At 46.0% G+C, this 13913-nt stretch overlaps 2 protein-coding genes across 10 annotated transcripts; both read left to right on the top strand.

The window, feature by feature from the left end:
• Nucleotides 1-1142: 1142 nt before the first annotated feature.
• Nucleotides 1143-9333, top strand: LOC125543463 (KH domain-containing protein HEN4-like). 9 transcript variants are annotated; one of them, XR_007298478.1, is made up of 10 exons: nucleotides 1143-1333; nucleotides 1906-2697; nucleotides 2820-3323; nucleotides 3982-4233; nucleotides 4421-4678; nucleotides 5144-5214; nucleotides 5307-5415; nucleotides 5502-5663; nucleotides 7524-7641; nucleotides 8615-9333. XR_007298478.1 is itself a non-coding variant. In XM_048706831.1 (9 exons), the coding sequence occupies exons 2-8, from the start codon at nucleotides 1918-1920 to the stop codon at nucleotides 5643-5645; spliced, it is 2118 nt and encodes a 705-aa protein (XP_048562788.1). In that variant the 5' UTR covers nucleotides 1143-1333; nucleotides 1906-1917; the 3' UTR covers nucleotides 5646-5663; nucleotides 7524-7642. The 9 variants fall into 9 exon arrangements, 5 of the variants coding, with proteins under 5 accessions (XP_048562788.1, XP_048562787.1, XP_048562784.1 ...); XR_007298480.1 differs by having other exon boundaries at nucleotides 9010-9333; XR_007298477.1 differs by having other exon boundaries at nucleotides 7532-7641.
• A 2020-nt stretch (nucleotides 9334-11353) lies between these two features.
• Nucleotides 11354-12999, top strand: LOC125543464 (glutaredoxin domain-containing cysteine-rich protein CG12206-like). Its single transcript, XM_048706832.1, has one exon. The coding sequence runs from the start codon at nucleotides 11506-11508 to the stop codon at nucleotides 12721-12723; it is 1218 nt and encodes a 405-aa protein (XP_048562789.1). The 5' UTR covers nucleotides 11354-11505; the 3' UTR covers nucleotides 12724-12999.
• Nucleotides 13000-13913: the final 914 nt, after the last annotated feature.

Genomic DNA, 13913 nt, shown 5'->3' on the forward strand with positions numbered 1-13913 from the left:
TGTCATAGAAGTAGGAGCCCACCACATCTATGATGGTATCGGGTTTTGTCACAATTATCGTCATAGAAGTGTCATAAGCATGACATGATTTTTTTGCTCGACTCAAAATGTCACGGATGTGTCTTTTTTTAGTGCTTTGACATGCAAGCACTAAGGGACTTAGAATTCTGCAATAAGCGCAATCCTTGTCTGGCCAACATGGCCATTAAACAACTCAATATCTTTAAATCCTAGCCCCCCATAGCTTTTGGTTGTGTCATTTCCATTCAAGACACCAAGTGCGGCTTGCGTTGGCCATTCTTGCTCCCCCACCAAAATTTCCTTATGAGCATAGTGAGATGTCCACACAAATCCTCTAGGCAGTTTAAAGCATGACATGGAATAGACATGTATTGCTTGCGCAACCGCTTTAACCAAAACTTCTTTACCCACAGTTGACAATGTGTTCTCAATTCATCCTTGGATCTTGCTCCATAATCCATCATTAAATTATTTAAAAGCCCCATCCCTCGATGACTCAATATCAGAAGGCATGTCTAAGTACTTTTCATTCGAAGTTTCATTGGGGATGTCTATCACCCCTTTTATCTCATGACGAATGGAATCTGGAACACCCTTGCTGAAAAAGATATATGATTTTCCAAAATTAATTCACTGCCCAGAAGCTTGACAATAAGTATATAACACTTGGTTCACCTCATTAGCCCCCATATCATTTGCCTTGAAGAACAACATATTGTCATCTGCAAAAAGTAAGTGGTCCACCGATGGCGCTGAAGGTGCCACTTGCAGTCCACTTAAGTTAGATGACTTACTTTTTGATTTTAATAGGCACGACAGGCCCTCTGCCGCTAACAAAAGCAAGTATGGAGAAAGCAGATCCCCTTGCCGAATTCCATGAGATGGCTTAAACTCCTTCTTGCTCCCATGGGAAATGTTTTTTTTAGGCAACCAATGGGAAGTACTTTTTTTTAAGTGAACCCGTGGGAAGTACTCCCTCCGTCCCATAATATAAAAACGTTTTTCAAGTTAACATAGCTTGAAAAATGTTCTTATATTATGGGACTGAGGGAGTACTTAGCTTGAAGAAGTGGGAAGTACTTAGCTTGAAGAATTGGAGAGGGCCGGTATGAAGTGAACGTTTCGGCCCACTCAGACCTTCAAGTTACGAGCTTCGGCTTCTGCCGAGGCCCAACAAAAGGGATCTGAAAAAAGGGTCCAGAAGCAGAGCTTCCTCTTCGCCCTCCCCTCCCGACGGCGTCGCCGAAACCCTCTCCGCCGAACAGCCCCGCTGCTCCAGCCCTTCTTCCGCCGAAGCACGGGAGCCTCGAAGGTATTCTTCTCTCGTAGTACTGCTCCCCACCTCCTCCGCTCTACAGTATCTCCGTGGAGCGGAGATCCATCCGCACCTGTATTGATTTCCTCTGTTGGCAACGAACCCTAACATGCTTATATTGCCCGGGAAGTTTTTTCTTTTGCATGCTCTCTGTTTGCTACTTGGCGGAGCACCGACAGCAGTTTATTTTTCCAACCGAAGCCCGATGGACTTCACTAGGTCCGTCCCTGGATGTAGGTCTAGGAACTAGGGCCTGTTATGTATTGGTAGCAAGCACTAGTGTGGTTTCCTCTTAGTAATCCTGGCATTAGAAGTAGCACGTTTGATCTGCCTCTGTTGATATGGATGTGCCATGTCCTCCTATTTGTTGCACATTTAACCATATTTGTCATGTGATGCTGTTTTTTTATGGTTACTTGAGTGCTGTAAATCTGTATGTTAAATTATCATCTTGTTGTGACAATTGGGCCGCTGATATTTGGTACTAGATAATGGTCATATTTATTCGTCGGTTATTGGCACAGTAGCTAATTTCTTATTTTCTTTGGTGCTCTCCGCTTGCCTGTCAGGCAGTATACGACATGGCTTCGCATGCGTACCCTTCCAAGAGACCATTCCAGAAGAAGTATTCAGAACACAATGGTCGGGCCAAGTGGCAAAAGACAAAACATGCTCCTTCGCAGCAGCCTCAGCTGACAATACAGCCTGGAGTTCCTCTTATCCGCATTCTTTGCCCTACTGAGAAATGTGGGAATGTTATTGGTAAAGGTGGTAGCATCATTGCAAAGATAAGGCAAGAAAACGGAGTGAAAATCCGGGTTGATGAAGCAGTCCCTGGTTGTGATGAGAGAGTTATTGTCATAACTACCGTTGAGAAGGACAAAGAAGCTATCCACGAGCAAGGTAAAGAGAATGATGGTGGTACTGCTGTTTCTGCTGATGGCGAGCATGAGAAGGAGAAAGACCACAGTAAGGAAGAAAAAGATGATTCAGATAATGCCCACGGCAAGGAAGAACAAGATGATGCAGAGAGAGATGACAGCAAGGAAGAAAATGATGATTCTTCTGTTGCAAAAACTACAAAGTTGGAGCCAGAGAGGGTAATACCATCAGCAATGAACGCCGTTTTGCATGTCTTTGATAGGATTTTTATAACTGAAAGTGAAAATGGAACTGAAGATGCATCAGGCCAGAAAACTCCTGTTTCTTTCAGATTGTTGGTGCTAGATAGCCAAGTAGGTTCGCTTTTGGGAATTCGAGGTAGTGTGATTAAGCAAATGTCCGCTGATAGTGGCTGTGAAATCCGAGTTTCAAAGGAGAATCTTCCTTTATGTGCTTTACTCAAAGATGAACTTTGTCAGGTAGATTTTCTCAGTACTGAATTTAGTTTTCTTGTTCCTTGCAATAATCTTTTGTAGTGTATCCAAGACTTTGCTTTTGGAAGATTATAGTTCTGGCATTTCTTGATATATCATTTCTGCAGATTAATGGAGAGCTTGACTCAGTTAAGAAAGGTCTGAATGCAGTGGCTCAAGTGCTCTTTACTCACCCCCCTAGGGAAAGTGATGTAGTTCCTGTTGTTCATCCTTCTGGTTCATCATCACGCACCTTCGATCGCTCAGATGGTCTTCCTCCAGGAATGCCACCTAACTTTCATCTCCCTTTTCAAGGGCCATCCCAGGCCAGGGGACCTTTTGATACCATTGACCAAAGGCCAAATGTTGCACCTTTCTCAACTTTTCCTGACCAACGCTCAAACATTCCTCCCTTTTCTGCTTTTCCTGATGCTCTCATGCATGGCAACGCTTCAGTTCCCCCAGAACCTCTCACCTTCAGGCTATTATGTTCAAGTGACAAGGTCGGAAGTATTATAGGGAAGGGTGGAAACAGTATCAAGACTATTCAGAAAGATACAGGTTGTGAAATAAAAATTCTTGAGACTATTCCAAAGTCAGATGATCACATCATAATCATCTCTGGACCTGCGGTAACAACCTTACTTTTCTCTTGACAGTGCAGTTTCATTCGTTAAATAAACCCAGTAACTATTCATTACCCCTTTAGCCTATTCTGTGACTTGTTTTTTGGCCGTGAAGGCATTTAAGGATTAAAATGAATAGATAATGTTTTTATTGTTTTTTTCATTCTCCAGCGTTTCTAGATAATTGGATTCTTTGAATGTGTTATTCGCAATTTTCATATATTTTTTCATGCTTTGTCCTCAAGGCTACCATTTGGTAGCACGACACACTTGTATGCAGTACCATTTCTTGGGAGTACAGGCAGCAACCAGAAATGTGGTTGCCAGGGAGCCTGTCATAACTGGTGGTAATATTGTAGTACGTAATCTGGTAAATTGTTGTTTTAGTGGACATTGTAAATCCATTAGAAGGTTGTATGGCACAAGAATTTTGGGGCACATTTCTGGTGTTTTGTACTTCTTTCCTCATACTCTGCCATAAATTTTTCAAATGTCCGTTTCTTATTTTGAGACATGCGGCATTCATTGTTAATAGCAAATCATAGCATTGGAGTTTGCTATGACATTTTTAGTATTTTTTGTTAGCATTCCATTCTGAATGGCAGTTATCCTCTACCTGGAAAGTAGTCTTTCTAATGTTTTAATTTTTCTTTGTGCTCTGTAGCATCCAGGTGATGGCATTTCCCCAGCACAGAATGCAATTTTGCATGTGCAGCGTAAAATTACGCCACCCACCTCTAACAAGGAGGGTCCTGCAATATCTAGGCTGATCGTTTCACCTAACCAAGTTGGCTGCCTCCTTGGCAAAGGTGGCAGTATCATAGCTGAAATGAGGAAGCTGTCAAAAGCCCATATAATAGTGTTGAGCAAAGACAAGATCCCAAGGGGTGTACAAGAAATTGATGAAGTTGTTCAGGTCTGCTTTTGTTGGATTGAACATATTCTATTTATCAATATTACAAACAATGCATTAAGATCTTTGCCTTGACGAATGTCAACTTCATCTGTTATTTTACATATTGGCTTTACCAGACTGGATATTTTGTACAACACTTTTAGTTCCATTTCCAGGTTAATTAACTGCAGAATTTCTACTCTTTTAGATAACCGGGGATTCTGAGGCTATTCAGGAAGCTCTGATGCAGATAACTGCTAGGCTACGTAACAATCTTTTCCGGGACAGAATGGCTTCAATGGGTCCCAGTATGCAGCCACCTTTTGGTTTGCTGGATCCTCAGTTTGGTGCATTTGCGGGAATCCATGAATCTACATCTCCTAGGATTTATCCTAATGCATCTCAGTTTCATAAAGATTTCATGGGACGACCATTGGATGAGATGTCTGCTCCTTGGACCACAAAGGTACGACCGATTTGTTCTCTTCCAATATTTTCTTGAGCATGCTATAAGAGGAACAGTAGTTTACAGCGTTCAGTTCTTTTGGTTTGTCAGTTGACAAAATTATGTTGGACATCCTAAGCAAAGCTCCTCTTTCTTTGGAAATATTTTAAGTCTGCTTATAATGATTGGCTTGGCTGGGGACCAGATTTGGTCACCAGTTAGCGTGGCATTGCATAAGATGGGCATGCAAGAGTTTTGATGCGAGACTTGCCTGATTTGTTGTGAATTAATCTATGAGTCATGGCACCAGAATTGCAGTCGCCATCTAATTAACAAAGTCAATAGTGATCAAATATATATCACATGCTGCATTGGATTGTAGATTATTAATCAGGCAAATGGCTTTAATAGGCCATAAGTTCATAACGTTTTTGCTTATAGCCCTATACCATCGTGATCCTACTCTCAACTTTGTTGGGCATGCAGGATGTTGGTGATCCGATGTCAGTATCTGGCATTCCTGGAATGGCACACAGAGGAATGGGTGGATTTTCAGGGTTTGTTTCTTGTCTTGTGTTTTAAATTTCCTTCCCTTTTGATTAGCAACATCAGAAAACATCATGTATGTACTGATAAAATTTAATTGCAGACCTGTTCATTCATCTAGGCCAATCATAACTGGAAATATCATGGTTCCAAGATTAGTTATACCTGCTCTATGTGGGCATGATGGAGGTTGTTTGAATATGATACGTGAGGTTTGTGTCCGAATGTTGTGTCATGTGGCATATCTGGTTAACTAATGTGTATGATTGACATATGACATAATTAATCCTATATGCAGTTTTCAGGAGCTAAGATAACAATCGAGGAACCGCTGGCTGATTCCATGGATACACCTGTTATGATATCTGGCACACCGGATCAGATGCATGCAGCCCGAAGTCTTGTTCAAGCATTTGTTCTAAGTGAACCACCTGCCCCATGAGATTTCAAATCTCTGAAGGTGATGCATCCCCTTCTAATATTTTGATCCTTCTGGGGAGATCATACGCCCAGGTGATGCTGTTTGCGTGCTGGGCAATGAAGCTAGTAACCTTATGTGTGTTTGAATTTTTCATCACTCTGTCTGCAGAGTTGCATGCGTGAATGGATAATTATGCTGAACAAAGACTAAAATTCCAGTGGTGGAACTTCTCTAGGTTCCTTTTATGATCTCCCAAAGTTGTGGCACCAGATATGGAAAGCACTATAGCTGCCTGAATCTACCACTTTATGCAAGCCGTAGCTTGGGGTTGGAAAGTTTCTAACCTTTTTGTGTGAGAACCCTATCATACGATGTTGTGAACTTCTATAAAGGGAAATAACCTATTAGTTATCATTATGAATTTTTGTCTGACATCTGCATTATTAAGTACTGACATGACCACTATTCGCCGGACCAATACCCTAATATCTAGTATCAAATACTGGTAATAGTACCTACACATATCTCAAATCGTTTCCTAGTGTCCTGTATTAATTACTTTTAGCAAATTCAAGCAGAACAACTATCCCAGAGGCCTTTGCAGTGACATATTTATAGTAGACTATCATAAGCTATAGCAGCAAGAGCTTAATATATTGCACCTGTTGGACCAAAGGGCAGTCGAGTAGTTGCTGGTAGCATTTTTTGTTGTTGCTATAACATACTGCGTACAACACTGCTCTAGTGATGGCGAACCTTGCTTGGTTTAATATGAGCAAGTCAATCATTTAAATCTTAGGAATGCATGTCTTGCTGGTTATATGCTGTATTTTCTATATTATTTGAGGACATACATTTTTATGTATATGAGTATATCTGCAAATTTCGTTATGTACCGCGACGTAGGATATTACTAGTTCACATAGTTACCTGCATTACAAACATTATTGGTCTCATTTGCTTTAAATAAATAGTATTATTTATATTTTTGAGTCACCTTCCCTTAATGCTGTACGTTTTTACCATGCACATGCTATTTTATAATCTTTATACATGATTTTCTACTTACTGAATGGCGCATCCAATGCTTCAAACTTCTGTTGCTACTATATCTAAAACCTTATGGACACTCGGACAGTTAGGTGAGTTTTATTTTCGACCCTTCCCCGGACCCTGCGCAAGCGGGAGCTACATGCACCGGGCTGCCCTTTATGTAAGCTGTTCGGTGACAAAACCTCCTTCTATTTTCGTAGCTTTAGCTGGTAAATCCAACATGGTATTGAATTAACTGAACCTGAATTTCACAAATGTGATAAAGGCAAATTTGTATTGCATTAGTGCGTTAGCACTCCCAAGCAAATTTGTACAAGAGGGACATAGAGGGTGATTGGTGGGCTGGCTCATCCATTCACTTGCATAGCTCATGCAGCATGTTTTTCAATCCCCTTAATTGGTTGGTCAGCTTGCACTTGGTAGCCGGGCCTGACAGATGCAAAAAGCATTAGTGCTGGCTCCCATGAACGGAGAAAATGAGCCTGCTCCCATGTCTAGACTCGAATTGACCTCGGTTAAGTGATTTTGAGATGCATCATTCATGAAGCCAACCAAATAACCACCCATAATTTTTCACCCCTTGGCGTGTTTTTTTGTTGAATCAGCGTATCCTAGCCTATGCCCCCCTGAGGCAGGCTCAGGGAATTCACCTATCTCTTCCCTGGGGTAACCAGTCACCCACATAGTATTTTGAGTATATGAAAAGGACCATTTTTATTATATTTTGGTTGTAGTTTCTTTCATTCTTTTGCTTCGCGCCTACTTTGCTCGTGTTGCTTTTGATAACTAGCTACCATGATGATACAAAAATGACATTTGGTTGCTTGATGAATCTTATGTTTTAAGGTCAGCAGTTTTGGTGAGTTGTCAACTGGGGTAGTTCCTTGTAGGCAGACAGTTGGTTATCATCTCTGCTTGGTTATCCTTTGCTGCTATGTTAGCATTGGAGGCTGCATCCTAGAAGGTATGAATGTTGTAGTTTTGTCTGATTGATTGACTTGTTTTCTCTAGATGTATTTTTTATCAACGAGGCTCCCAACCTTTTTTTTTAGGTTTTTGTATTAATTGGAGTTTCAAATACTCAGCCTATTGCTTGTTGATGTTCCACTAACCTGCTTTACTTAAATGGGATTGACCATTGGAAATAAATAGCCTTAGTGAATAAGAATACCTACTAAATACTGTTAGATGCTACACGATTGGCTTAATGTATTATCATTCTGAATGCCTTGGTTTGGATGGATGGGTTGGCTACAGTTATGACTGATGGCTCTTAGTTTAGTTTGATATTGGTAAAGATGGAAAATTAGGAGGATTTTAACATTGGTAAAGATGGAAAATTAGGAGGATTTTAACAGTGATTCACTAAAGTAGTCTGTTGATCTTGTGGTGCGATGCATGAGCTGGGTGTTCGTCTAGTACTTGTGTGTCCTGCTTAGCGACCACTAAACAGGGTCGAATCCGAATCTTGTTGGTTTTCGCTTTCAGCCCCCAAAACCGGGCGGTATATGGTTTACGATATTAAGAAGAATTAAGCCGCCTTGGGTTACGAACCTGGGAATATCCATTGCTGCTACCGGATTTGCAGTCATTAATATATGTGCTAAGATGTTTATGATGGCATAGCCACTTTTTTTTTTACATATGTGCGGCTTTCCAAAATAAATGAAATATAGCTGTTGAGTTTTAGGATCATGCCATATATGTTTTCATGCGGATGGTTCTGAAGACGGAACATGCAACACCTCGAAATATTTGTGCTTGCAACCTTGTAACAATAAGCTGTACCTAGAAGTGTCTATCTTAACATTTGAATATGTAATGCCTTGTAAAAAAAGGAGAAAAAACTAAAAAATGACATTTTTTCCCATGTCATGCGCTTTTGATTTTTAATGATCCAGTTTCCAGCTGGTAAATGACAACCGTGTTTCAACCAGGAAAACAATTAAGTGGTGTGAAATGCATAACTTGAACGGATGAGATTCGACTGGAGATGAAAGCGACTGTCCTGGAATCACTTCAATTTTTCTATTGGACTACGTGGACAGCTAACAACCAGTGTGAGACGATTGTGGCCCACAAGGCCACAAGCACCAAGCTCGATTAACGTTGCACATTGTTTTATTCCTGTTATTTTTCTAGATGGTATTACTTACTCTTGGTACACTAAAGAACTGGACGTTTGGATAAAAAAAAGGATAGTTACGAGTACAAATTGGCTACACGGAAGCGCTGTCAGCACGTCCGTACGGATGTGAACTCCTGGTTTATGAGCCGTTCATTTACTGGATCGGACGGCTGCTACTCATTCGTTTGTGTATACTTGTTCTAGAGGGTTAAGCAGCACTCCACAAGATACGAGCAATGTAGGCCGACGCAGCATGAAGCCTCGCTTCCGGTGCATACATGAGCACAAACACATTCAGACAGGCGATGGACATAGAAAAATTACTACGATATTGTATGAAGCTTCTATTTTGTGGCTCATATGTACAACTTCCATCCAATGGTGGTCAATTGTTTCTCGCTCACACAAGGGGTGGCAAATCTAATCCCTTTCGGCTCTATTTTGTAGCCCATATTGTATGAAGCTTCTGTTTTGTGACTCATATGTACAAATTCACTCTAATAGTGGTCAATCGTCTTCTCCTTCTCTCACACAAGCTGCGGCAGATCTAAATCCCTTTTGGCCCCATCGGCCAGCCCATGGGCTCTTCTCCCCTCTGCTTGTTTGGTTGTGTGAAGAGGAGGAATCCCAGCTTCTTCGCTATGGCTAGTAGTTTAAGTTAGGTTTTTTCTTGCAGTGGTGTTCAGATGAAAGGCAGTGTCTCACCTTCGAGTTGGTCTTTTGGGTTTTGATCCTTCTTGAGTTTGTTCATGGACGAATTCGACGGTGCTCCAGTGTAGATTAATGTCATCTCAAGAAGCGAGCAAACCTTGTTTTAGTATGGAAGTGGTCGTGCTAAGGCCCGATCGGACCAATGCACCAGAATAACTGTCGTCAATCAAGAAAATTTAGATCGGAAAGATCAAATATGTAGACACATAACCGAAGAAAAACAAAGATTGGATCAGTGCACCAGAATAACTGTCATCAATCAAGAAAATTTAGATCGGAAGGATCAAATATGTAGACACATAACCGAAGAAAAACAAAGATTGGTTCGAAACAGATCCATCAAACACCAGCATGATCGAATCCCACGAGATGATGGAGACACATCGTCACACACCCTCTAACGCCGCTAGAATGCACCACCGAGGAGGGGGGGGGGGGGATTGGACATAGAGACATTATCCCTAGTAGGGTACATCGACGCCGCCACAAGCCCCAACCGGGATGATGAACCAAACAAGGACAAGAGCATGGTCCCTCTCGCCTAAGAGGGGGGGGACCTCTCCACCTCCATGACCCAAAGAGGATCGAAAGTGAGGCGGACCGACACCGATGGGAAGAGGGAAAACCCTAGTCGCATGGGAGTCGCTTCTTGGGGAGGAGGAAAACTAAGGATATGACTAATGCATGAAGACTTCCCAGCTGTCATCGACAAGGTTAGCCTGGCTTCGGACCTTTGGTAGGGAAGTAACGACCACGGTGGATCAACGCATTGTTGTTATACTGGTAGCAAATTCACCGAGGATAGATCCACCTGAGACACACCTCCACACGCCCACCAACGATGCTAGACGCACCACCGAAACGGGGGCTAGGCGGAGAGACATTTATTCCATCTTCAAGGAGCCCCCGCCGTCTCGCCTTCCTGAGCAGGACACAAACCCTAACATATCTCAAAGGAACGACTCACAACGGAGTCCTCCAACTGGCCCTTGTTAGGATCCACCGCGCCCCATGGCCCTAGGGCCACCGGAGACAAGGCGGACCTGCGGCAGAGCTGGCGAGAGGCAGAAACCCTGGCTTTTTTTGGAGGAGGAGGAGGTGGCTGCGTGGAATCTTTGCTCGGATCTGGTTGTTGTTCGTCTATGTTCGTGCGTTTTTGGGTCGGATTCTTTCGATCTACGTTATTCTTCATCAGCGGCGGTTGCTGTTATGGTGCGCTAGTTCTATGGGGTCTTAGCACGACAACTTCCCGACTGTCTACTACAACAAGTTGTGCCCGACTCCGCCGAGGGAGGGGCGATGACGGCGGCGTGCCTTCGGCTCGCTTCAGTGCTTGTAGTCGTTGCTAGGTGGTTTAAGGATCTGGATGTAATTTTTATTATTCCTGGTGTTCGTTGTACTGTCATGATTGAAAATGAATAGATCGAAAGTTTTCTCGCAATTTTTTTTATCGCATCATTTTTTTTGGCAGTAACTAGCACATCAATTCAGCTGGTTAAAAATGCAGTTGCATAAAAAAAGTTATGCCCCATAAAATAAAAACCCAGTCTATACAATGTGTGTAACCATGTGGATTTTGGTTAGGTGAGAAGTACTAACTCGTATTGATCATCAACAAAAAAAATCCGAATTTCCAGTCGACTGGGATGTAGAGCCTACTGTAGCTTGGTGTGTACTAGTAGTATATCAGTATTGGTTTAAGCACTCCTCGGCCACTGGTTTTTCGAAGACAAAGAGACAAGGAAACAGGAAATGCAATTCCATGGCGCAGAGCGGCGGGAAGAAATTTGGGAGCAGCTCCGATGTTAACCGGGCCGCGAGTCCATCCGTGCGCACCATCTTATCACCACCCAAGCAGCCCACTCCCTCCACAGCTTCCATCGCATCCTCTCCTCCGAACTCGCCTTCCCTCCACAGCCACAAAAGCCGTTCCTGGAGCTCGCCAGCCAAGTCTCTCACCTCGCCTAGCTCCAAGGCACCAGGCGCACCATGGGTTGCTCGGGCTCCAAGGAAGTGGCGGTGGCCGAGGTCGCCTACCGCCCTCCGGCCACCAGCGTCTCCCTGTTCGACATCAGCGCCGTCGAGGAGCCGTGGCTCATCGCCAAGCAGAACGCCGCCGCCGCCAACGGCGACGTCGAGGCAGACCAGAGTGATGACGAATACGAAGACGACGATGAAGAGGAAGAGGAGGAGGAAGAGCAGGACGCCAAGAAGCCCACCGCCGGCGTGGCGCTCCCTATCCTCGACAAGCTCGACGGCTACGAGCTCGCGCCGGCGTCGTGGTCCGAGGTGAGCAAGGCCCTTGAAGACATCAAGCCTACGCTCGACTCCAAGCAAACGGCGGAACCCAAGCCTGCCCCCAAGAAGAAAAAGAAGAAGAAGAAGCAGCCAGCTGAGGTACAGGCCCAGCCGGCGGCGCCGCCGCCAACGCAGAAGGAGCAGACGTCCCAGACGCCGTCTGTTGGCGGCACGGTCGAAGCTGCCAAGAAGGACCCGCCGCCGGTGAGGCCGTACGCGCATGTCGCTGAGGATTCTGACACGAAGAAGCCCCCGCCGCCGGAGCTCACAGGGCGGCGCGTCGTGAAAGAAAACCCCTTCCTGCTGCGGGACCGCGAGGCCAAGAACGCGGACGGGACCGCCGCCGCGCCCAAGTGGCGCCGGAGGGACCCGTTTGAGGGGTATCCGGAGCGACGCCCCCCGGGCGCGAGCGGCGGCGGGGTGGTGCTGTACACGACGACGCTCCGCGGCGTGCGGCGCACGTTCGAGGACTGCGAGCGCGCGCGAGCGGCGGTCGAGACGTGCGCGGAGGCGGCGGGCCTGACCGTGGACGAGCGCGACGTGGCGCTGCATGGGGAGTACCTGCGCGAGCTCCGGGAGCTGCTGGCGGCCGACGAGGAGCAGGGCGCCGGCGTCTCGCCGCCGCCGAGGCTGTTCGTGATGGGGCGGTACCTGGGCGGCGCGGAGGCGTGCGCGGAGCTGGTGGAGAGTGGGAAGCTGGCGGAGATGCTGCGCTGGGCCAGGGCGCGCGGGGAGGCGTGCGCGGCCAAGGACGGCCGCGGCTGCGAGGGGTGCGGCGGGGCGCGGTTCGTGCCGTGCCTGGAGTGCGGCGGCGGGTGCAAGGTGGTGGTCGGCGGCACCGGCGGCGTGGTCGAGAGGTGCGGCAGGTGCAACGAGAACGGCTTGATGATGTGCCCCATCTGCCACTGACGGAGCTCCAAACTTTCATCCATGCGTCTGTGCATACGTACACAAGGCAAGCATGTCGTTGCCTGCCGCGATCGTGCTTAAATCAAAGCATGTTCTCTGTAGTATATGGAATACGGTAAGTACAGTTTAAGAAGAACAGGGTATGGCGTGTTGAACCGAAAAGGAAAACTTGGGCGTGTGTTGTGCAGCTTTGGCAATCTGGCTAATTGATGGAGTAATCTCTTGTAAATCTGGTTGTCGGCCAAAGAGAAGAAAATGAGTATGGCTTCGGTTGTAGTTATCCTTGTCAATGGTGGTGGTAGTAGTAGAGATGTTTGCTAGAGCTGCTGGGCTGCATGCCTCGAGAGGCATGAGGGAGTAGAAGCCGCGAGGCAGCTTGTGAACCAGCTCGGCAAGCACAGCTCGCGGAGATGATGAAGTGTCATGTCGTGATTCAAATTCAGTATAAAGATAAGGCTAACTTCTGATGAAGCGAGACCCGTTGTCGGAGAACGGGGCGTCGACCTGTTGGCTGGGCAGCTGAGGTTGCTGCCAGCCCATCCGAGTTCGAGTTCCGGCACGGACGCGTGGTGTCCATGAAGTTTCTCCTATAAAGAAAAGCCAATGAAGGTTAGCCCTTGGGTTGATCTCATTTTTTTGAGACCCGTCGTCGGTAGGTTTCGACCGAAGCGGAGCGAAGCGAAGTTAGGATATGGGCTCTTGCAAAAAGGAAAACGTTTGGGTACGGTACACCGGCCGAAACTTCGGCCGGTCTCGCGAGCTCGCTCGATCCCAAATTCTCAATTAATCTGATCTGGCGGTCTCGTTTTTCCCGCACATGCCCCCTTATCCTCTCTTCCGCCCCGCTCCTGGCCTCCCGCAGCGAGCGCGCGTCTACTGCACAGCCGGCCGGCGAGGGGACCTCCAGCACCATCCCGGCTCTCCCCCGACGACCACATCACATCAGGATGCGAGCTCTCTCTCGAAAAAAGTTGCAGCTCCCGCACGCAGCAGATGCAGCTCAGCTCTCTCTTGAAAAAAACTACAGCGCTCGTGCCAGCAGATGCAGTTTCCCTGTCGCCTCCGCTTGCAGCTCAGCTCCCTCGTCGACATTGGTCGGCCGTTCACCATGGTCACCTCCTCCGTCCATCACCTACCGAACCTTTCCAGCACTGCGCAACACTGGTTGCAGCTTTGACCTCTGCGGTTGA

The sequence above is a fragment of the Triticum urartu genome, chromosome 3, assembly GCF_003073215.2.
Source record: "Triticum urartu cultivar G1812 chromosome 3, Tu2.1, whole genome shotgun sequence".
In the NCBI taxonomy this organism is placed as follows: Eukaryota; Viridiplantae; Streptophyta; class Magnoliopsida; order Poales; family Poaceae; genus Triticum; species Triticum urartu.